The sequence below is a fragment of the Mauremys reevesii genome, linkage group 2 (genome assembly GCF_016161935.1).
Source record: "Mauremys reevesii isolate NIE-2019 linkage group 2, ASM1616193v1, whole genome shotgun sequence".
NCBI classification, from domain to species: domain Eukaryota; kingdom Metazoa; phylum Chordata; order Testudines; family Geoemydidae; genus Mauremys; species Mauremys reevesii.
Genome location: NC_052624.1, coordinates 44,518,071 through 44,543,484, shown reverse-complemented (window position 1 = coordinate 44,543,484; position 25,414 = coordinate 44,518,071). Strand labels below are relative to the sequence as shown.

At 41.1% G+C, this 25,414-nt stretch overlaps 1 protein-coding gene across 1 annotated transcript; it reads right to left on the bottom strand.

Annotated features, from left to right (window-relative positions):
* Window positions 1-12,522: 12,522 nt before the first annotated feature.
* Window positions 12,523-16,682, bottom strand: FZD1 (frizzled class receptor 1). Its single transcript, XM_039522179.1, has one exon. The coding sequence runs from the start codon at window positions 16,405-16,407 to the stop codon at window positions 14,536-14,538; it is 1,872 nt and encodes a 623-aa protein (XP_039378113.1). The 5' UTR covers window positions 16,408-16,682; the 3' UTR covers window positions 12,523-14,535.
* Window positions 16,683-25,414: the final 8,732 nt, after the last annotated feature.

Here is a 25,414-nt window from a genome sequence, read left to right as displayed (position 1 = left end):
CTAATTATTGCAACTGTTGAATACTGTGTGGCAGCATGGGGCTCCAGTCATCACTGTGGCAAATTGGACTCAACTATCAACTCTGCTCTTAGTATCGTTACTGGTACAACCTGGACAACTCCAGTTCTAACCTTACAGTCCTTGCCAGCATTGCTCCCCCAGCAGCTGGATATGAAGGCAAGGGCCTGAGTGCATTACTATATGCAGCCAACTATCAAAGAAGCTTACTTCTCAAAGCCACATCAAAAAACACTGGCTAAAGTCAAGATTCCTCTCTTCCGGCATAGTTGAACCTCTCAGACAGTACATCAGACACAACCTTTCTAAGGAACAATGGCAACGGGTAGTACGGGTCTATATTTTGGATTGACTGTACATTTCCTGGCAGATAGACAACTCATATCTGTATCCCCTAGTCTCGCCAGATTAGCTCCCGCATGCCCCATAGGACTACCATATGAATCCTGTTACATTAGGATAAGTTATGGTCATGGGTAGTTTAACTTACATCATTACCACTGGGGCTTCTTGAGCTCCCCATCCTGCCCCTGTGAAGCTCAAGAACAAACAACCTGACATCTGCCCTCTTTATCATCTAGATGATGGATGGATGTGTTTGATGTCTCTGGACAATGTTGCTCTGATGGAGTGTCTACATCATTTACCAGTATCTAATTCATTGTTTGTGCCATCAGAAGCCATACACCAGAAGACAATTACATCAAACACAGACCTGATATATTTTGATAATGACAAAACTACACATCTGAAATCTGTATTCTGTACCTCCTGGGAAACCTAAATTCTAGGAGGGAGACAATTCAGGTAAATGTGGCTCAGAGGCTTTTCGGTTTTATCACATCTGATCCATTTGCCTCAAATCAAAAGAGCAGAACATTGCAGAGAATTACAATCTTCATTGCCACCATAAAACTGACCTTATTTCGTTTTACTACAGTTTCTTGGCTCTACAGATTTCTAAATAAATATAAAGTCACTAGCAATCAAACAGGCAAGTAAGAAATGACAAGTGTTTTGACAGTGCTCATAACACTTTGAGGTATTTTTAGCATAGTTCTAAGTCGTATTAGCTTAACCTGTAATAGAATATAAATGAGCCCATATGGCAGAGATGTAATTATGTTCCATGTGAGAAATCCCTGTGGTAGATTTGGAGAAGAGGGAAAAAAAACCCTCACCACATGTGCCTTCTGGAGGGCATGATTTACACATGATTACCTACTCATTTGCATTGAGAAGAATATGAAGTAACACAATGCTAACAACACTGTAATGAAAAGGGCAAGCAAAAGACTTGACATCCCTGGGGGTGCTGATCCCTATGACTGACATCCAGTTAGGAACAGAGAATTTTTCCCCTTAGGGAGTACATTTTATGAAGCGATCTTTGATTATGTGGGCACAGTAATCATGAGTCTTAATTATTATTACTGCAAGAGAATGGGCTACAAATCTCTAGGGACCATCTCTGTCACAGATACTTGGCTGTTGAATGCTGAAAATGAATGTTTTCCCAAGGATCATTTTCATTCCAACCTGATATTTAGTTGAAATTTCTTTGACTACTAGTCATGAAACATTAAATATAGATTAGAGGCAGAGAGATGTTGAAAGTTAAAATTCACCGGAGGTGCACACCCGTGTACTTGAGAGACAACCCCAAATGTTGTCCAGATGTTGTAGCAACAAGGCTGACGGTTCCCAAGCTGCAGCACAGCCACAACAGAAGAGAAAGTGGATGTTTAGCATTCCACAGGCCTTCTGTTTAGTTTACTTGCAGTGTATTCATTTAGCAGAAAGTCCTAACAGCCTGTTAGTGGTAGATGTTACAAAGTCTTCACTACCCTGAAAGAATGAAGAAATTCTTTTATAGCAGTAAAAGGAGTATAATTCAAAGCACATAATTGATTTTCCACATTTTCAAACTGTGATAAGACTAAGCTTTAGCAGCAGAAACATATGTCTGCAGTTTTGCCAATATTTCTCAATGGATTAAAAAAATTGCAGCCTCTAACTTACTGGTTAGATTGTTAACTTGTTTTGGGCATTTCAGTGGCTATTAAGACACTTGCAATAATAAAGTGATCTGGGAAATAGACTCAAGGATGAGGTGAAGACTCCTTTTATGTAGCAGGATATGCCAATAAATTTTAATGGCCATTCAAAATAATTATCTACAAGAAGAAGCATGTTAGAAGAACACCATTTCTTTCTCCTTAATGAATTGGCACTGTATTTACGTGTTCACCGCTTTCTATACCACATGAAGAAACCAAGAAAGGAACATTGATTGTACGAAATGGTTTGTTACAAAGATAAGCAAAGGCTAAGCAAAGTATCTACAGAGTAACACTGTTTTTTACCATCATGTTGGTGCATCCACAAAACTATTGTGTCAGTGCATTCTGGGACTCCTGGTATACTTAGTCCACAATGTCCATCACTACTTCTAGGAGCAGGATCTTTTGGATAATTCACAAATATAAGGCAACGCATTTCAGGGTGGAATTAGGAGAGTCAGATGAACCAGTGCAGCTGCAATTCATAGATACATTTTTAAAGTCGAAGGAACCACTGTGATTATTGAGTCTATATAAAATACATTCTTTATAAAATAAATCTTAGTAGTTCACCCAGTAATTCCTGCATCAAACCCAATAACTAACAGGTGAACCAAGCATATCTTTTGGCAAGTCAACCAGTCTTCATTTCAAGACTCCAAGTGATGGAGAGTCCACCAAATCCTTGATATGTTCTTTCAATGGTTTACTGTTAAAAATGTGTACTTATACCCAGCTTCCAGAAATGCCTATGGCTTCCTGTTAACACTGAGAAGAAACCATTATTGGTTGCACCAGTTCAGCTAGATCTGAGTTAAAGATCTGCACTCCAATTGTTGCAACCAACCTTATAACCAATACTTATAAAAAGACCAGAAACCTCTGTGGCACTGTACTAATGCTACAAACTCAAAGTGTTACAAGCAGTGAGTTCGGCAGTACTTCTTACTTATTATAGATGTGACCTTATGCAGCGTTAGTTTTGCAGTATGTCACACGAGTTTGATAATTTTGGCCAGCTATTGGATTGGAAAGTATACTTGGACTAGTAATAGAAGTAAAAACAATCCAGTCTGGTAGCACACTGTGTTGCCACTTTGAGGACCCACATTTATAAGCAACCTTTGATTCTCATTCCATGAGTTGGAGGCACTTAAAGAAATGATTCAGTCGACTGGAGCCAAGACCAAATATTCTAGCTGGAATTAGAGCCTAGATGCTCATGGAAAAAGAAGAATAAATTGTGAGCACTCTTTCCCTCTGCCCCCTTTCCTACTCCATGAAGACACAGGAAACAAAAAAAAACCCTCTGAATTGGACTAGCATTCATGAGTGATGGACTATTAAATCTCAAGGTGAGCAGATCATCAGGTGGGGTCAGAAAGAAAATCCCCAGCATGTGCATCATTGGCGAGGTGTTTCATGAGTACATTAAATATTTAATATAGGGCAGGCACTGTCAAACACAGGAGAACAAACTAGAGCAGATACTCATAGGAACTGTTACATTAGAACTATGTTCTGATGCTAATGTTTTTTCGATGTAGTTTGCCACACTGCAGCACCAAACAGGGGTGCTGGAACAATTTTTATAGTGGGGGTGCTGAGAGCCATTGAATCAAACTGTAAACCCTGTGTATGATGGAGACCACTTCAAGCCAGCATCCCTAGTTCCAGTCCCTATGTTGGCCACTGACAGTCATTTCTCCTCCAGTGAGAAATTTCTCCTCCTGTGAGAAGGGGAGTCCCACATTCAGTCAGAGACATCAAAAGAGATGTGGTACAAGCAGATTAAGAAGGGGTGAATAGGTAGCCTCAGGACCAAGCTCACTAGTACGGCAAGACATGCACCTAAGAGAAATAAAGTTTTGGCAAACTTACTTTTTTGTAACTAGAAATTTCTCCTCCAGTGAGTCATTTCTCCTCCAGTGAGAAGGGGAGTCCCACATTCAGTCAGAGACATCAAAAGAGATGTGGTACAAGCAGATTAAGAAGGCAGTTATTATACCAAAGGGGTGAATAGGTAGCCTCAGGACCAAGCTCACTAGTACGGCAAGACATGCACCTAAGAGAAATAACGTTTTGGCAAACTTACTTTTTTGTAACTAGAAAGTTTTAATTAAGACTAGTTCTAGAATTACATCAGAAGCCTGTTAGTGTAAGAGGGAGGCACCAGCACCTAAACAGCAAGTGGAGGTTTGCTACATTAGGCCTTTCTCAGCTTCCATTGAAATCACTGGCAAAACTGTCTTCAATTTCAATGCAATTGTGACCATACCACTGGTGTATTGCAAACAGGGATGCGGTGTTTGAGTTTAGAAACTCTTAGCATTCTGGTTGGGCCCTAAGGAAACTTAGCATTGTTTTTTTGTGTGTTGGCTTTGCAAGCCAAAGGCCCTAGACTGCCATGAGGAGCAGGACATCTCTGTCAGTCATGATAGCAAGCTGGTTGATTATTCATTAATTATATGTTAGATAAAACACAACATTGGGTGCCAAGTGGACTTCAAAAGCATCCCTCTGTTAAAGTTCTTTTACCTGCCATTCATAGAATACTTATACCTACAGGTATATTTCCAATTTTAGTTCATTTCAATCAGAGGCGAGGATTAGGGTTGTGGTGGAGGGGGCCTCTGTGTTTGGAAAGGGAAAGTAAAAGAGAAGTAGAAAGGGAGATGAGGTTCCATCTGGGATGGTGGTGAGGGAAGGGAAAAGAGTTCAGGACTGGAAACAAGTCAGCTCATGTTTAGTCCCTTAGCAGAGCAGTGAGGACATGAATTTTCCCAGTATTGCTAGGGTTAACGTAGATTGCAGTAGGAGACTGAAGTTCAGGAGATAATGGTGTACAGAACCTCATTCAAATTTGCCCCAGAATGGTTGTGACTCAAAGCTGTCACCCATCCAATTACTATTTGGTGGAATCTGACAGGAGGTGATAGTCTCATACCCATGCCTAATGGACAGCTGCCCGTATCACAGAAACCACCATCATAATTGGCTGCAGTCGGAGCAGTCTCGTCAAAGAGACCAAGGAGACTGAGTGATGCAGTTCAAATGTCATGCCTATCTTTCATTTGCAGAAGCGGTTCATTTCTGTACATCTAGAATGTTTTGTCAACAATAAGTTCATTTGTTTAGAAAAAAAGAACAACCTTAAGTGAAATGGGTCATTGGCAAACCCAGCTCCCTTGGAGAATTAGTACCAGCTGTAGGGTCATATCAATGGAACTTAATGGCAAGTGAATGATCCTTTTTAAAAATAAGATTCAACAACTTAAACAGAAGTGAATCCTTTCTGTTGTTTAATTTACCAGCCTGGGGACATAGCCTGCAATATGAATAGTGAAAACGGCAGCCCAAGAAGTGAAAAAATAATTGATGGCTTGCCCCCTCTTACACATTGCTTTCCTTCCAGTAGCCAATCAAGGTGAAAACAAAAGGAAGATCAGTATTATGTCTATAAGATGCTGAATAACTCTTAATAATGACCATACTTGTTGGCATAATTGTTCATATTGATTTGTAACTTGTGTTGCCAATTCTCATGATTTTGTTATGAATCTAATTATTGTTTTCCTTAAAGCCCCACCTCCTGGAGTTAAGTGGATATGTGATGATTTCAGCCATCATTCTTAAAGAAAAAGTAAGTTTCTAGCCCTCATGGCTGTGAAGAAGCTTCAAAATGTGACACCCTCTCCCCTAGTACACCCTAAAGGAAAGCAGAAGGCAAATGAAAAGAACACCAAATATATTAGTTTTACATAATCTCATGATTTTCAAGCCAAACACGTGATTTTTGGTGAGCCTGACTCAGGATTTTTGAACATTTGGGATTGGCAACAGTCACACCCACAAAGCTCCCGTGAGTCCTGTTGAAGTCAATGGGAATTGGGGGCACTCAGCAACACACAGAATCTGACCCTTAAGCATCCCAACAACTTTTCCTGGTTTCTGCACCTTGGCTGCTTCAGAACATCACATAAACACAGCCGGCATGCCACACCATTACTCAAATGGAAGAGTGATGGTTTTAATTTTCAGCCATTTTTTGTTTTGCTGTATTTTTAATTATGCTTAATAAAAAAAAGACTTGTGTATGTTTCCAGTCATGCTGTGGCTGATTCAGCTTCCCTTGAAGTCAGCAGCAAAACTCTTTCTGAGATTAATGAGACTGGGCTCTTCACACTGTATTTACACCAAGGGAGGATAGGTTCCAGCACAACATTTGGGCAACACCTGCAGGCTGAATCAATTCCTGTGAATATTTTAAATGGGTGTCACCATGAGGAATTGATCCCACAAGTCATATTGCCTTTATTACCTCTTGCAGGCTGCCCACACCCAGTTTCCAAACTGGTTTCAGGGAAGCAACATGTCTTGTTACTGACTGCAAAGCAAGGCTATTTGCAGAACTGGGAGGAGGCTGGGGTTGGGGGGTCACAGCCTCAGCTTTGAAAGTGTGTAAAATATACATTTTTAAAACACAGAAGTGGAAAAAATACACAATGACAGAAGGGCCCCACTACACGTTCTGGTTATCAGTATGTTATACAGGAACAAAAGTAGCCTCATTTTAAATATGTTGTACAGCTTTGCTTTAGAAAACTCTAACCCTGAAATAACTAAATTGTTACTACTGCTTGGGATAAACGTTTAACATGTATTACCACAGACAGAATTTCAGAGGAACTAATCTGAACTACATTTTTTGGTGGGGAGTCGGAGGAGAGAGGTAGTGAAGATTCCCAGATTCTTAGATAAATTATCTGCCACTGGAAGACAACCATGTATTCTGGATACATTGGACCTGAGTAACATTAGAGGTGCTTTTAGGGCTTAATGAAATGAGTTGCCACTGGGATCTGTTTTCTCATGAGAAGTTTGTAAGTTACCTTTGACCCTACCCATATTTTTTAAACTTCAAAATTCATTTTTGAAGCATTTTAAAAAGTCCTCGGTTGAAATCCTGACCCTAGTGAAGTCAATGGGAGCTTTACTAATAACTTCAATAAGGCATGGAATTCACTCTGATGTAAGAGATACTTACAACACTGGGCCCAATTGCCCACTCCTGTGGAAAAATCAACTGGAAACTCAGCCAAGCTCACCACAGAGTTTCCTTCCCATTTTCTCTTGAGGGGAGTGGATTTCTAATCTCAGGGTGGAGAATGTGGCATTGGGACCTCTGGGCACCATGCTGTGTGGGAAACCAGGCTGAAATCCTATATATCCTGGGATTGTAATGCAGCAAGATCTGGCTTTTCCCTAGTACTCCTCACATTCCCCTCTCCCACCAGCTAACAGAGCGCTCTAGCTGATCACTGGCCTGTCCCCTTCATGGGAGACCAGGAGGCATGAAGTGGGTGTTAGTTCTGTGTAAGCCAGTATTAGCTACTGAGATTTCTTCTCTGCTGTGCTCAGAAACAAAAATACCTCAAACAGGAGCTGCTCCTCTGACTCCACCTTGTTCCGGACATGGGAGCCCAACACCACAGTTCTTTTGAGGGGCTTCTGCAGTGTGACAAGCACACCGCTGAGCCCCTCTTCCCAATTCTGGTGGCATCTGGCATGTGCTCCTTTTCCCAATGCAAGGGGAGCAGATCAGCTAGGCCTATGTTCTGAAGAAGGAAGGGTAAAGACCAGGTGTTTTAAATAGGATCTTATCACCTCCTATTTGCAACTCCACATATGTAGAGGCCTGAGCCTGCAAGATTGTGAGGACTTCACCCTTCCCTTCCACAGATTTCAATAAGTTTGTACAGCAACATGCACCTTGGTGGAGGTAAATAAGTAATAACTTGTAACAAAACAACAATGCTCATTCATATGAACAAACCAACATAAAAAGTCAGTGGGGTGTTGTTACCGCTCTGTTATATATTATATATACAGCTCAGCCTCACTAATATATTAGTCTCACTAAGATGGTATTGTGACTAACATACAAGGCATGCAATTTAGAATGTAAATAATTATAAAGTACAACATGCTAACTGTATGTGCTATTTTAAAAGCAAGAAATATGCAATAACAAAATATAAAGAACCACCAGGCTTAGGAATTTCAGCTACTTGAGTTCATCTTGTGACTTTGTCCTCAGCAGACCCTTCAATAAAATTATATCCTTTTCTAAGTATCCTTTGTATAAAGTGTGGTTTATTTTAATAAAACTGTACTAAAGCTGGAAAAAACCCACAGACTGTTCTCAGTCACAACAAGAGATACTGACAACATCATGGTAGCGTGAGCAAAGCTCACATGATTTGTGATACTATCAAAATAAGGAGACATACAGCCTTATTTGCCATTGCAGTTCATCATCATTAATGTAACTATTTACTGCAGACAGTTAATTTTAGTTCTACTGCTTAGGGCCATCAGATTGGTTAAATTGCCATAAAAGTTATTTTAGGTCTTCCAACATGAAATATCTTTCTTGCTAGCTGGCAATGGAAGTTTTTCTACATTAAATCTCTTTATATGCAAAGACAAAGTTTAAATTATATTGTAATGATTATGACAAAGATACACAAAGGGAAATCACAATAGCAATTACACTATTATGTTGTTCACTTTCTCTTATTGCAACCAAACCTTAAAGTATTTTGGAAAAAAAACCCATCTGATTAGAGGATGGTAACTAAATGCACATATTATGGGTTTTCTGAGTGCAAGCCTCAGTGATGACTGAATCGTCATAAAATTGCATTGCTTCCCGGTATGTGATGTTGGTGTGGGCATGTGGGTGCTCATAAAGGGCTGTCTGACCAGAATACAAGCCTGCAGTTTATTTACTCATGCAGCTGATTTGAATGAAAACGGGGGCAAGCTCTGGTCTGTGGGAGAAACTTTGCAGTGGTTGCACTGGAAAATTAATTTAAACATATGTTGAGGTCTGAAACAGGGAGATGTTCATGGATTACAAAACGGTAATGTTTTTCTGTTGTAGAATTAAAAATATTGGCTACAATGAAACAATCAAAATGTTGCTTTTTCTTTGTGAATTAATACCTTATTATATTGTTTAAGGCCTGTTTTTTTACTAGTTTATTGAGATCTTTACTTGTAAGTAACACACAAATCTTGCTTACTAATAACCATACAAGTATTTTGCCACTTAATTTATAACTTGATAGCTTTTAAAGAAGATTTAACATTACCTCACAAACTGACACAGCTTTAAGTAAATGTACAGTATAAATTTCAGTTTATAGTTGCATGAAATTAAGTGTTGATTTTTTTCCTCTTTGTTTATTTACAGGACACTCTTGTCAATATTATCCAGCTTGATATGATAGTTATTGGGCTAACCCAAAAGGATTTTGTGCACAAGATAAACATCAAGGACCCGTCTCTTGAAGTGCTAACCACCCTAAACTCCCACTGACTTCATAAATTGTTAGCGCCGTTTTAATAAGATGTCTTTGAATAACAATGCCTCCACTTATTAAGTCACCAGGCTTTGTTTCCTTTATCTCTTTACTCATTTTAAAAACAACGTTAACATGCTAAAACTGCTGAACTTTAGAAAATGTGTTACTCTCGTCACTCTTCTGCACTGTAAACATTTTTAGGGCATCAAAGGATTCAATCTTTGAGACAGAAAGAACTCTGTCCCTCCCTCTCTTGTGTGGTATTGTATAACTTGCAAACTCAGCTAGTGACCTGTATGTCTGATAGATTTAAGATTAGGGGTGTTGCATGCCAGTACCAACATAGCAGAAGACAGAAGTCGTCACAGGATCTAATGTACATAAGTGCTTGCAGGATAGATAGAGGCTTTAAGACTGATCTCCTAGTAGCAGAGCCCATACCTTTCTTTGTTTGAAGAGTGCTCATCACAGAAGGGCCTTCTTTGATCTGGACTGAAGTTGCTGGATCTCATTATGGTCTAAATAATAAATAGTACAAATCTAACTGGATCTTTAAAAACAGGATATTCATAGTTGAGGCTGAATTATGTTGTTACATGTCCCTGTTTAGGTACTGCAGAGATCTTAGCACGCTAGGTGATGTTACCCACCAAGAATATTGCAATTATATTGTCTGGGCACTAGAGGGTGAATGGAGGATGAAATAACAGCTTTACCTCAGTTTCCAAGTCAAAAGGCCACACTATAAACTAAGTTTGTGAGGATTCTCTTCACCATTTACATGGAAAGAATCTTTAATTGCACTTGTACATGATAGCAGATATTGAGATAGAAATATACAGAAGTTCACCCCCCATGTTAAGGTAGAATTTAGGTCTATTAGAATGCAGCATTTCAGTTTTTAAAAATTAGCCTTTTAAAATATCCTCATAAATTGGCAGTTTTGTGGATAATTTATGTGAACAAGTTAAAAGCCCTGAAAAAATAGGATTTGTTACGGAAACTACAGTGCAAGTGTGCTACTTTACAAACAGTGCTACTGTTATAGAAGGATGAACTCTAGTTTAGCATCCCCAGTTCTCCAGGCTATCATGATATTGCCCTCTACAGAGAATAGCTAGAGAAACATGTTTATTTATATATGCCTGCTCATTTTAGATCAGTGGCATTCTAAATGAAAGAGCATGGCGTTTGATTAAAGAAAGCCTTTTACCAATATTCTTTAGTCTCTCAGTCAAACTTTCCCGTAGCAAAGCTTTTGTTATATTATCTTCTTTATAAGACACAAAGTCGAATTTTGTAACATTGTTTCTTTTTATACTACAATACAGTCTGCTCATAAATATGGTATACCAATTATACATAGCCTTGTCAGAAATCCTATGTCTAGCTAAATTCACTTGAGCTATGGAACACTGGACATGTTTGGAGTTTTTTACAATGGTGAAGCATAAGCTATTTTAATATGCCCAAAAGAAGACACATTCATATTTGTTTAATCTACTTAGACTTGACTTTTACAAAAAGTCCTAAAAACCATGATAGGTGCATTTGAAATATGTAGACAAATAAAAGTATGCCAAAGAAAAATGCAAGAAGGAAGTTGTGCACTATGATAATATCCACTGACTATGTAATCTATTGAAAATTATTGAATTTTGCAAATTAGCATGCAAATGAACAAACAACAAAACCAACAATGATGCACGAATAAGATGGAGCTTGCTCCAACAATTTAATTGTATGAGATACTGTAATCTATTCTGCAAAAATAATAAAGATTGAGCAATGTGGAACACCCTACATTTAAATCTTGGACGTACAAATTATGAAGTATGCAGACCACAAATGTGTAGACTAGCAAAATGTTACTTTGTATAGAAACTACATTTCCCTTATTAAATACAAAAATTGTTATAACCCTAACATACTTTCTGCAATGCATAAATGAATAAACAAATATTCAGTTTCAAGGTAACTGGTCAAAATGTCTCTAATGTTCTAATTAGTCACCTGACCATAAAGGACTTGCACTTCAAATGAAGTTGAATGGTTTGTGCTTTAGACCGTTAGAGCTGAACACTGAGCAGTACAATTTTAACTGCTAGAACAGAGAATTTATTTTAAAAAGACAATATTTAAGAAAATGGACAGTGCATTTATGCTAAAATTAAAAGCCCTATGGTTAAATTCTGCTCTCACGTCTATGAGGACAGATTTTTGCCTCTAATTTTTAAGTCTTGCTTCCTTCATACTGCATGTTAATTTTTGCCTGGTTTTTTTTTTATAAACAATTTATATCCCCTACAATACCGTATAATGAAACACAGTACTACCTTATAACAGTGGAAAGCATCAGAAACAAAAATCTCAATTATCCAAGTATGCCTACCAAAACCAAACCTCTAAAAAGGCACTTTGGAAGATGATAAAAATGTTTTGGAAAAAAGCTTAGAATGTATGTAATTCTTCAAAAACCCTAATGGAAATATTTTCATGTACATATTTTACAACTCTGATTTAACTAAACAGTCAAGATTCCAAGAAAACAAAAAGGGCTGCATACTAAAATATTCTGAGAAAGACAATTGTTTATATTTTAGAAACATAGCTTGAATGTGATTCTGGCAGTGAGAAACTGGCAAATTTTTTAATAGCAAATGTAAAAGGGTTTTTCCAACTTAACCTCTCCTTTGCCAAAAAAAAAAAAAAAAACCTCTGCAAGCTTCTTTCTTCTCCTGCCATATAGCAGATCTCTTCTTGGATTTCACACCATCAACCATATCCTATCGAGGATCTTGAACAGTATACATTAGTTCTTTTGAAGGATTAATCTGAACTGGCCTAGACATAAAAAACAAGCTATATAATGCATTCCTACACTGAATTCTAGCTTGTACTGTGAATACAGTTAAAAAACAAACAAAAAAACCACCCACACCTTGTAATATATGAAAATAATGAATACGTATATATTGAATTACTGTGATACATATGTAAAAGGACAAACTCATTTTGTACAAAACCTCAATTTATTTAAGAGAAATTAAAAATATGGTATTTAATATATATAAATTTCTATTCCTCTATAAATATAGATGATCTTGTGATAATGGAAGAAATAAATGAATACCAAATTCCAATACCATTGCATTTCAGGGTATGGTAGCCAGAGATAATATTTATGAACCTAAATACAGGCATTTGTTATATAAAAACTTTAAAAAAATACAATCAGGAGAGAGAAGCATTCTGCTGTTTTTCATACAGAGGACTAAATATTAAAATGCATCTGTGAAGAGTCACATTTGATGTGTCTTGTTTAAACCTCTTTAAAAAAACACAGGACCATACATTTTTTAAAGATAGACATATTGCACACATGCTTCACAGTATGCAATGTAATTATGGTACTAGAAAGGACATCAGAGTTTCCTTAATGTCTCATAGGTCAACAGATTAAGTATTTTGTTTCTTGGTTGTTGTTTTTTTAATAGTGGAATAAATCATCCCTCCTTCACAATGTTTACATAATGGAGCATTTTAATACAGGAGCATTTTAATGTTTTAAATATTTCCAAACTGAAAAGTCAACTTATAGATTTAATAAAAAAGCTGAATACAGCATGTCATTCCAATTAATTTCTTTTTACTGAGCTCATATTTTCTGACCCTGTTTATATTGAGCAGTCTGTTGATCTAAGTAAATATCAAGTACCTCAACACAACCTTCCAGGTAGTTCTCCCTCAACAGTTTCATTGTCAGAAGAAACAATGTTATACCACACACAAACTGACCCATCAAGGAAGCAGATAGCCAAGAAACTGAGCACACAACAATTACCATTTATAACTATCCTCAGTCTTTCTTCCCTCCATACACTGTGAAACTTTTGGGACAGTAACAGTCAATAACCCTATTTCTGATGAAAGATTAGCCAGATCAATCACCTCTTGGGTTTGCATTAAAAAAAGAATTAAGTTTATTATACAGGTTAAAAATAAAGGTTGCTATCTATACCCTCTTATCTCTCTTAAGCCATCAGACATACTACAGGTGCAGCTGGTATTAGACCTCCACTCCTGACCACTGAAAAAACAAACACATGGTACAATTTAATTAAGTTAAAAAAGCAGAAGGCAGCCAGTCCCCCCACCTAATGCTGACAGAAAGGTTTAGTCTGCTGCTCTGCCCTGATCAGGCACCTCTGGGCAGGGCTAAGGAGATTGTTCCCTCAAAGGTTTGGTAGCAGGGATAAGATCTCCCTGGGTATATATGGCACGGACTAGACATGTCTGGTATTGAGCAGCAGTGGTCAGACCATCTTCCCCTCCACCATCCATGGCGGAGCTCACAGAAGTGAGGTAACGCTGCCTGCTCCTCCATCCCCTCAGGATGCAGACAGCAAGACTCCCCTGTTATGCTTCAGGTATATGGGGCAGGGATCAAGTCAGGTGTCTGTGCCCCTCCCCATTTCCACCTATCTTGTAGGCTTGCTGGGATCAGGACCCAGCCTGTGTCAGGAGGAACCTTAGGGCGTTACAGCAGCCTCAATCCAGGCCATGCTGTTCATGCAACTGAACTCCAAGCAAAACCATTACAAAACCTGTGCTGGGATGAAAGGAGTGGTTTGTTTTGGTTCCTTTCATTTTTCCATCCTGTACTAAAATGAAAAATAAAATCCAATGCCAGTTAAAAACAGCGGGGAAAATCTGCAAATGAGTTAAAATGTCCTAAAAATAAAAAAGGTGAGAGATCTTTGTAATTTACAAATACAAATATACTTACAAAATCTTACAGAGGCTATTTACAACCCTCTCCCCCAGCCACACATAATGTTCACTCCCCACAGGAGGCAAACACTGTCCCATCTCAGGAGTTTCCCCACCTGCCTCATTTCTCTCACTTCCCTGCAGGCTGGAGAAATGGCTAGCAGTCTGGAAAGTTTGCCAAGAGTGGATGTGCTGCAGCCTCTCCCCCCCTCCCTGATTGGGATTGTGGGCACACAGTGGAGTTTGGTCCCTCACCCGCCCTCTCTGGTTGGGATGGTGGGTGTCCCTCGGCCTGGCTGGGTTGGGTTTCACACTGTGGTTTCCCCTTGCTTGCTGTTGGTAAGCCTGGTATAGAACTTCCTCCAGGAATTGAGTGTTTTCCCCGACCAGATCCAGAAGCCTGAGGTGATGCCCACGATTAAGGTCATGAGATATTTGATCATGAAGACAGTGAAGTCAGGGCTCATGGGTGGATGGTGGTGGCTGCTGTGGTTATTGGGGCAGGGGATGGCATAGCTCTTACAGCTCTGGGCGACCCAGCTCCTTTCCCACTGTTCCCTAAAGGCTTGCTCGTAAAAATAGCAGGCGATGACTATGGTGGCAGGCACCGTGTAGAGGACACTGAAGACCCCTATCCTCACCATCAGCTTCTCCAGCTTCTCTGTCTTGGTGCCGTCGTGCTTCATGATGGTCCTGATCCTGAAGAGGGAAACGAAGCCGGCCAGCAGGAAGGAAGTCCCAATGAACAGGTACACGAATAACGGGGCCAGCACGAAGCCCCGCAGGGCGTCCACGTTGTTGATGCCCACGAAGCAGACGCCACTGAGCACGTCGCCGTCTACCTGCCCCAGGGCCAGGATGGTGATGGTCTTGATGGCGGGCACGGCCCAGGCGGCCAGGTGGAAGTACTGGGAGTTGGCCTCGATGGCCTCGTGGCCCCACTTCATGCCGGCGGCCAGGAACCACGTGAGGGAGAGGATGACCCACCAAATGGAGCTGGCCATGCCGAAGAAGTAGAGCATCATGAAGAGGATGGTGCAGCCCTCCCGCTTGGTGCCCTGCGCCACCGTGCGGGCGCCGTCCTCGGCGAAGCGCTCGTTGCAGACCACCCGCTCCTCCAGCAGGAAGCCGGCGATGTAGGCCACGGCCACGGCGGTGTAGCAGCCCGACAGGAAGATGATGGGCCGCTCGGGGTAGCTGAAGCGCTTCATGTCCACCAGGTAGGTGAGCACGGTGAAGAGGGTGGAGGCGCAGCACAGCACCGACCAGATGCCGATCCAGGTGCGGGAGAAGCGCAGCTCCTCGGGCCCGAAGTACATGAGCCCGTAGAGGCGGCCGGGCTCGCAGGGGGCGCCGCAGTCCTTCTCCCCGAGGAAGCGGTAGTTCAGGTAGGAGGGCACCTTGAGCGCCCGCGGGCAGGCGAAGCGGCCGCCCCGCTCGCCGCCCGCCGGCCCCGCGCCGCGCTGCTGGGGGTTGCTGGTCCAGAGCTCGGGCAGCAGCGAGGGCGTGGGGGTGCCGCGCTCGGACGTGTTCTGCCCCACGCACAGCTCGCCCGCGCCGTGCACCGGGAACTTCTCGCAGCGCAGCGTGTCGGGCCACTGGAAGCCGAACTTGTTCATGAGCGCCTCGCAGCCCAGGCGCGCCCGCTCGCACAGGGAGCGGCAGGGCGGCAGCGCCTGCTCCAGCACCGTGCACACGGGCGCGTACATGGAGCACAGGAAGAACTTGAGCTCGGCCGAGCACTGCACCTTGACGAGCGGGTAGAACTGGTGCACCTCCAGCCCCGCGTCCTCCTGGTTGGTGTGGCCCAGCAGGTTGGGCATGATGGTCTGGTTGTAGGCGATGTCCGTGCACAGCGGGATGGAGATGGGCTGGCAGTACCCGTGGTCCGGGATGGAGATGCCCCGCTCGCCGTTGTACTGCTGGGGCTGGCCCCGGGCAGGCAGCACCGGAGCCTCCGCCCACAGCAGCAGCAGGAGCCGGAGACACCAGCTGGGGCGGCTGCTGCTGCTCTTCTTCCTGCCGCCCGCCGCCGTCCCCCCGCCGCGAACTTCCCGGCCGTGCCCGGCCGCCCCCGGGGGTGCCCGCTGCTCAGCCATACTTCGCCGGCCCCTGCCTCGGCGCCGCTGCCGCCCCAGCCGGGCTCCCGCCGCCGCCTGCTGCCTCTGCTGCGCCCGCATCAAACTTGAGACTCATGAAGGGGGGCAGGGCGGCGGGAGGGGGACACCCCGAAACGGCCCCGCTCCCGGCCCCGCCAGCGCTCCTCACTGCCCCGCAGAGCCGAGTGGCGAGAGGCAGCGCGCGGCTCCCCGCGGCAGCTCCAGCCTCCGCCGCCGCCGCCGCCTGACCATTTGTGTCAATCCCTCAAGTGCGCTCCCCCTCGCCTCTCTCCCTCGGACCGGTTTCCAGGCGCCCCGCAGTCTGCCGTTCGCCAGAAGGGAGGAGCCTTGAAACTGACGCCTGAGTTGCCTGCCGAAGGGACCGTCTCTCAATATCTCACTCAGCTTCCAGGCGCAGAAGGAGGTTGGGTCGCCCAAGCGCTGCTTTTCAGCCTGTCCAAGGCACAAAGGGAGCGCGGGCGGAGGGGGGGGGGGGGGTGTCTCTGTGAAGGAGGCCAGGCTTGATGGGTTTTGCTTTAAAAGAAAAAAGAGGAAGGCTTGGGAGGAGAATAGCCCCATATGTTGTGAGAGGATAATGAATAGAATAGGGCAGACAATTGCTTTTTATTTTTATGGTTAAAAAATTCTGCAGTTCAGCTAATGAAAGAGGGTGAGTCAAGGCTAGGATCAGAACAGATGTTTCTAAGTTAAAGTTTAGTGTTTGCAATTTAGGAAACACATTTGTTCCATAGTTTACAATAAAAACTTAAAGATTGTAAGCTGATGCAAGAGATTCTTTGGAGTCTGATAAATATAATAGTGCTAAGCTGACATTATCTTAACACACTTTGCAAACTTTAAATTGACACACTATGCCAGTGCAGTACATAAGTAAAACTCTAAATGTCTATTTGTAAACCAAACAAGCAAATAACCTCTTCCTAGCACACACACCTCAAACAAACCCCCAAACCCTAAACCAGCCATTTTGTGTGGGACCCTCAAAAATATAAAGGCTCAACTTCATCTCTGGTGTGAGTTCATTGATGTCAGAGATTAATTTGACCACTGTCTTCAGAAAGTGAAGAAGAAAACATCAACCTATAATACAGAAACTTTGAAATATGCTTTAAAACTATCCATTTGCTGTCTTAACAGATCTGTCAAAGAGGAAGGCTGGACCTACCAAGCTTTGTTATAATGGGCATTTGTGTTCTCCCTCCACTCTGCTTGCCTGTTCTCTCCTTGTGAAGATTTGTGCATATTGTGATACCCTGCTTCTTCAAAGGAATGGGAAAACAGACAAAAAAACACCACCAAAAAAGCAGGATGGAAAGACAGTTTGTGCAAACAGAGCTAAGACTAGTTCCCTCCTGAAAAGTTAGGATTTTAGGAATGTTGCAGACATTTTTTTAGAAAGAATTGATAATTCCCCATAATCAATACAGTACAAAACATTGAATTGCTTAATATATGTTACATTTTGGGTCCATCAGTCTTGACAGTGTCCCTTTAAGGAAAGGCAGCTCTGTTACTTCCAGCTCCATTCAAAACACAGCAGGGATTTTGGGGAGTGGGAATCAATATTTGCCTCAGGGCACAATCATAGGGGTGGGGGAGAAAGGGATTGGGGGGATGACAATATAATTGTCAGGCTTCCAAAATGCAATCGCAGAGAATGGAGAGTAAAATAAATTAAAAACCGTGAATAGTAACTGAGCATCTTTGTAAGACTTGTATTGCCTTAATTTGTTTAGTGTAACAGGTTTTTTTGGCACAAAAATGAGGAACAAACCTTTGAAATTAGGGTCCCTGATAGTTACATTCAGTATATACTAATGGTGTTCTGAAGGTTGCAAAATAAAAATAAGTATCAAAGGGTATTTATCATATCAATGTTGAGTTACTTGTACATTCTAGGATAAATAAACTATAATAACCTAAAATATAAAAGTAATAATTAGAACAGTTTTTTCTTGCCTAGTAGACGGTTATTTTAGCTCAGTGTAAGATTAAAGCCACCTTACTTACAAATACCTTCTGGTAGGTTTTTTAAAAAAATATACACTATTTCTGTAGATTGTGTGTTTTGTTGAGTGAATGTACATACAGTAATTACCAAGGATAGCCATTTCCTCCTTTATGTCTAAGTTACATGTGCTCACAGCCAGAGGAAGTCAAGTTGGCTATTTCAAAATGCATACTCAATTTATTAAAAGAAAAAAATGGTAAAAGCTAGATGGGAAATGTACTTTACTCACTGAAATTCAATAATAGTAATAATAAACTAGACTCCGATAATCTCAAAGCATTTTACAAACATGGAGTATCTGGATCCTAAGAACACCTCTGCACTGTGGAATTCAAATTCCCATGTTTGACTGACTGTCCCAAAGTCACACAAGCTATAAAGATACATTTCTTACCATCACTACTGTGTGTCCAAAGTCACAGAGTGAATGAGTGGCAAAGTCAGGAACAGAAGCCAGGTTGTCCTGACTCCCAGTCCAGTGCTCTGACATGTTGAACTGCCATTTTTCTTTCCCTAAACTTTTGGACCAGAATAAACATGTCCATTGAAGATAACGTGTCCAAATATGAAATCTGCATCAAATAGCAACATATAGACTATAAACCTCAGTTGGCTCACCATGGGATTCTAATTAGTGAGCTAATAACTGATTGTGGGCCACAGTTCACAAGTGCCTTATTTTGGCAATTCTCCTTGATATATTCATTTTAGCACATCATGTCAAGCCCTTACTATTTATAGTCACATGTGTTAGAATAAGATCAGTACAAATAGCAAAAATGTGAAAAAATAAAATGTAGCTGATTCAAGGATTCCACAACTATCATTGGAGGATCATCAGAACACACCTCAGTGTTTTATTAGGGCTACCATTTCAGAGACTTATAGGTAGAAAAACAAAAACTTTAATCTACATATAACAAACTTCTTGAGCCCAAGATAGTTAACCCTGAGGTAGGTACCAAAAGATTTATGTGCCTGAAAACTGGAAAAAAAAATATACTCTTACAAGAATCCCAGACAGACATGTCCATTGCAAAAGAGAGATTTCAAACAGAAAGTGTCTATCCACCTGCCAAGGTAATAGCCACCTGCACCAAGGATATATGTCATGACAACATCTGAGGGTCATTCCTATAGGAGGAAAAAAAGACATCTAAAAAAACCTAAGTTGGACCCTGTTTCTTGGGAGATCCAGAAGGCTACTGTCAGTGCTCCTGTGCTGACAGAACTAGCACAAGTCCACACAGTCACTGGCAATGAAAAACACCAGGAACAGGGAACATGAGGCCCACGTGATTGCCCGCCCAGCAGCCAAACAGGCCACTGCATAAAGAGTTGTTCTGAGAACATGACGCCATGTGACCAGAAAACCATTTAGGTTCAGAGGCAGTAGTTATCAAAGATGCAGCACAATCCTCTTTTCTGTCAAGGGGATTCAGGTCATCTAGCCCTGAAATCTATCCCCAGATATCTCTATTTATAGATTTTGTTATTAGTTTGTGGTTGTCAGTTTTGGTGGAAATTGTGTTTTATCTACACTTAATTTGGGGAGAAAAAAACGTACCATGTGATAGCTTTTGTAAGCCTGATCCATATCATGTAACTTGGGCCAGGGATAAATATCAGTCTCTTGGGAGCGCTCCTGGAAGTTAGACCCTTTTTACATCTCATACTTAAAGGAGGCACAAGAAGAAATGTTAAGCACATTCAAAGCGCACTATAGAAAGCCTCTTCATCACAGTACCCACAACAATTTTTCTGGTCAATAATGTTTATAGAGCAGTTTAAACTAAACTCAATATATATTGAATATGCAGGTTTATTATTTGGTTTTGTGTTCTTCTGGAAGAAATGTAGATGATCCCTTGTAAATTAAAGCCCTATGTTGCCTGTGCTTCCGGATCTATTCTGTGATTGGATGAGAGAGCAGCTGGGACTGTAATCATTCTAGTGCTGGAACAAGTTTTTTGGAGAACAAGAAAAACTCACCACTCTTAAAAGGGCAATTATAGCTCATGATTCATTTTGTTTTAGGGAAAACATGCACATTTTTCTCTCTCTCCTTTTTATTTTCCCATCTTAAATTAATTCTTCTTAAATTATATACAATGCATCAAAGTTATATGCAGTGCCTCAAAACAATCCATTTTTTAATGTTTTTTTCTCCCACATTTGCTGGATTTAGGGCCTGATCTGCAATCCTTACGCTCACGAGTAGATCTATTGACTTCATTGACACTAAGTAAGTGAGTAAAGCTTCGTAAGGTTGTGACACAAACCAAGAAATTCACAGTTAAGGCTGCTCTTGATCTCACACTGTTTTTGGGACTGGTGTAAATCCATTGATTTCTGTGGAATTACTCCTGATTTACATCAGTGTAAATGAGATCAGAATCATGTCTGAACTGTTGCTCAGAACATACATAGCAGGGGATGAAAGGTTGTGTGTCTTTTTCTTTTTATGCATGAATTTCCCAATAATATTAGTGAGCGTTGTGTATGTAGATTGATGGGAGAGTGTGAGACCAGGTCAGAGTCACTGATGTCCTGGAGAGGACACGTCAGGGGCTTGCAGATGCCCTTGTTAATGGCCTTGGTCCCTACAAAGGAGAATCTCAGTTTTCACTTGGGAAGAAATCTTTGCTCTTTTTCCTTGCAAAGATAGCCTTGAAACTATAAACCAGTATACATGGATGTAAACTGATCAGGGTAACTGAAAGGAATGAGCTACTAGGTTCCACTTCTAACGAGTTCACCCGCTGAACACACAGTTTCTATAAGATGGGTCACTTAAGTTTGGGGTATAGTTCAAAGAATCTCCTTATTAACCCTTGCCAAAATCTTCAGGCTGGCTCCGATAATAGTGGTGTGGTAAAAGTGGGCAAGATGAGAACAAAAATTTGTTTCCTAGGCTTTGCCTAAAATTGGAAGGCAGACTGTACTTGTTAAAATGTTCAGCTCTCTCTGAAGCTGGCTACTGACGCAGCTGCTGCACACTCAGACAGCCGCCATGGCATGGTGTTCCCTCCATTCCCATGACAGCTGTTTCCAATGGAACACTTCTTCCTGTGTCCCCATCAGAATCTCTAGGAGTACATGGGGGATGCACCACATTGTTCCTACACACACAGCAAACTGCTCCAGGAGTATGTGAGGTGGAGAAAGGGAAGCACTTTAAAGAACTCACCAAATGTGTATCAGCATTCTGCACGAGGGCGTCTGCCTTCAGATCATTAAGATATTCCATAGCCTCAGTGTTCATCTGCTTATGGATATCCCAGTAGCCACAAACATGAAAAATTCCCTTTTCCATCTGTGAATGGTAAAGATACTGTACCATCCTCTGCTGAATTCAGACATAGCCATGGTGATATAGTCATTCATTACCTGCAGACTTGATTACTGTAAGTCTCTGTACTTGGGTATGAAATTACAGACGGGGGGGCTGCAGTTTGGTTCACAGCACAGAAAACTATCTGCTCAGCAATGTAGGCCACTGAGATGTCTTTATCCCAGGGATCTACTCTCTTCACTGGCTTCCCGTTGAATGTTGGATCCAATTCAAGATTTTGCTTCTCACCGTCAAAGCCTTACATGGGATTGACCCAAATGACCTGATGGACTGCCTCACCCCGAGCAGTTGTGATCTTCTGCGACAGCTGTATTCTATAGGGCAGTGTCAACCTCAAGATGACTGTTCAGGAGGCATCTCTTGTGCAGAAGATGGAGCTATTGCAGAAGCTGGCCCCCAAATCTGCAACTCCCAAGAAAATATATGGATGACCATGAACCTCAGCACTTTTAGAGCAAAATATCAAGCCCATTTATTTGACCTACAGTTGTCATCCCACAATAATGTAAAGTCCCATCCCTGCTGACTATAGGAAAAAGAGAGAGAGAGAGAAATATCTCTTTATTCATTCTTTAATTTTGGGGGTCTCTCTGATATCATGGTGATGGGCACTATATATGACTCTAGATGACAGATAGAAAGATAGTGTGAAAAATATACTGCATGTAGTGCAAACTAATGTGGAAGGTTTTTGGATGGAGCTGCTTGTTAAAATTTTGGAAGCACATTTGCTCTCAGGTTGTATAGAATATTGCATATTGTTCACTGCTCTGAGACTCTTGCACTATTTAGACAGTAGGAGAGACAAGTTAAAGATGGCCTCTTCTTTTAAAGGCCTTATAGTTAATAAATAAAGTGGAAAAGGAGGCTTTCTACAAAGCCATTAATCTCTTGTACAAGGATATATTTATGTACTTTTCACAAGGCAGCTTATTTAAAAACATTTTGCCTTTTTAAAAATGTAGATTGTGACAAGCCATTAAGGTATATTGTGTTTTTTAAATAGTTGAACATTAATAAAAATATTACCTCATAGGCAGTGAAGGCTTCTTAAGAAGCATTATATTCTATCATGTAACTGCAGGATAGAATTTATTTGAGCACCATCTAGGATCTCCATTGTGCTCTTTTGCCATTTTATCCAACAGTGAGGATACCTACAGTACGGTATTTATATCTTTCTGTGCATTCATTTGCCTGGCGGTGTGATTCAGAGTTAAAAGGTACCACAGTTTCCTTTTGGCAAGGGAGGGTAGCCGCAGATAACCCTGAACTCTATTAGTGCTGCCTCCAAGTTGGCTGAAAGGGTTAGCTGAATTGTTTCATAGGGTTGCCAGGTGTCCAGTTTTCAACTGAACACCCAGTCGAAAAGGGACCCTCCCCAACCCGGTGAAAATGAGCGAGTGAGTGAGGGTGGGGGAGTGCAAGCGATGGAGGGAGTGGGGATGGAGTGAGTGGGGCATGGCCTCAGAGAAGGGGCTGGGCAAGGGTGTTTGGTTTTGTTCGGTTAGAAAGTTGGCAACTCTATAAATGAGGAGTTTTACCCTCTTCCTGCAGGAGGTAAGCCTGCTGTCTCCGGATTGCATAATGTAGAAATTGCACAATTGCACTCAATCCATAATGGAAATTCCTTGGCTTGTCATGAATCCATAAACCTCAAGCCTCATTCTGATGTTATCCCAGTCTCATTTCATTCCTTAAAAAATTCCCATGGGACTTGGTTCCCATGCAAACCTCTAGCACCTACACACTGAAAAAAACATATCAGAGCAAGCCTAATGTTGAGACAATGATGCACTTGGAATGCTAAAGATGGGATGTATGTCTGAACCCTAATTCTTTTTGCCATTGCCACTTGGCTATTTCCACTGTATCTTTTTCTATTGAAATGTACCCCTCTAGGTTTAAGGGACTTAGGCCTTGTCTGTCTGAGAAAAGTGTACCAATATTAAACTGGATATATTTAGACATTTATTTAGTTAGATCATTGCAACCCTTCTTCCCTTGTGTCGACACTCAGATTTCACTCTCAGAGTGGCTTTTATAGATTAGGTTTAGTTGATTTCTTGCTGATTTAAGTTTAATCAATAAAAAGCACCCAGGCTGATAAGTGATCACACTAAAGGTATGGCAGTACAGGTCTCCTACAGGTAAGGCCTTATTTACTGAAGATTTTCAGCACAACATTTTGGTCAACAAGAAAACTAGTAACCTTAATAAGTAAATAATACTTTGCACTTGTATAATGTGTCTTCCATGAGAGTTCTTGAAGCACTCTATGACCATTAATAAAGTTACAGTTGCCTCACAGCAGTGTAATTATACCCCAATTTAGCACACATAGCAAAATTAAGTAAGTTACTTCAACTACGTTTGTACTAAAGATAAGAATTTCTAACATTAAAATGTTCATATAAATAGTGGTTTTTAGTCTAGGATTAGGGGACAGTGGAAATGTATGGATACAGCACTATCCATACACTTTTGGAAAAGCTGTTATAGCCTGAACAATAGTCCCACTTGTTCTAAATTAAACAGACTTGGTAGTAAATGAAAGTTTTCATCACAACATGAAAACATATACATTAGCACAACTGGCAGTTTTGGACAGGACAAGTAGTTATGTATTCCACTAATCATCATTCCTGGGCATATAAATGCTTATTAATCTTTTCTGCCTAATGCAGTATCCTTTTTTTTAAACAAAGCCAGTTCTGACAAGTGGAGATTGATCTTTAAGTTCAGTTTTAGGGGTAGCGAGTAATGTTATGCTATGACTGCTTGTACCATAGTGACTTAAAATCCTGAATTATCACTCTTTTCTCTGTGTACTGTTTATATGCATTCCAAATTCTCTTGTCACAAAAATATTTCAGTGCTACTGTAAATTGTTATAAATTGCAGTCTAGATAAAATATTTTTTAGAAAAAAAGGCCTACATTCCTGAACACTTAATTTTTATATGTAAAATTATATTACCTGGAAGTCAGTTACTACATAGTGTCACTAAAAACATGAGTAGAGGAGTTAACCTGGTGTTTCTAGCACTTTAAACAAAACACAGATTTGTCAAGCTGTACAAATAGAATTAATAAAACGAAGTTTCAGACAGAAATATTAATCACAGTTCAAATTTATTCATAGATATGACACCCATTACCATAGTACCTGAGCACTTCAGAGTCTTTAATGGATTTACCTCGGAAAACCCCTGTGAGGTAGGGCATTGCTTTTATCCCATTTTACAGATGTGGAATGGAGGCACAGAGAAAGACTGTGGGTATGTCTACACTGCGTATTGGACCAATCAGGAGGGAGTTTCCCAGCCCAGGGCGACGGACTCAGGCTAGTGAGGCGTATGCTAGTGCTCTAAAATTAGTTGTATAGACAGCAATTTGAAGTTTGGGCTTTGAAGTGTAAGAAGGGGAGCGCGCATGACCTGCAACTTCCAAGTGCTGTCTATACACTTCCAAGTGCTGTCTATAGCACCAGCCCCATTAGCTCAAGTCAGTTGACCTGGGCTGAGAGGCTCACTCCTCCTTGGTCCAAAATGCTGTGTAGACATGCCCATAGTCTTTCTCTGTGCATCCGTTCCACATCATTGCATATAGACGTTTAAATGTATATCAAACACAATTTACCAGTTAATTATTTAATGAAAACCTCAAATAATTTTGAAGAAAAGTTTATACAAAACCAAA

Bases quoted from the DNA above. Each gene is read 5' to 3' on its own strand.
- FZD1 (XM_039522179.1), bottom strand. From the start codon at position 16,407: ATGCGGGCGCAGCAGAGGCAGCAGGCGGCGGCGGGAGCCCGGCTGGGG.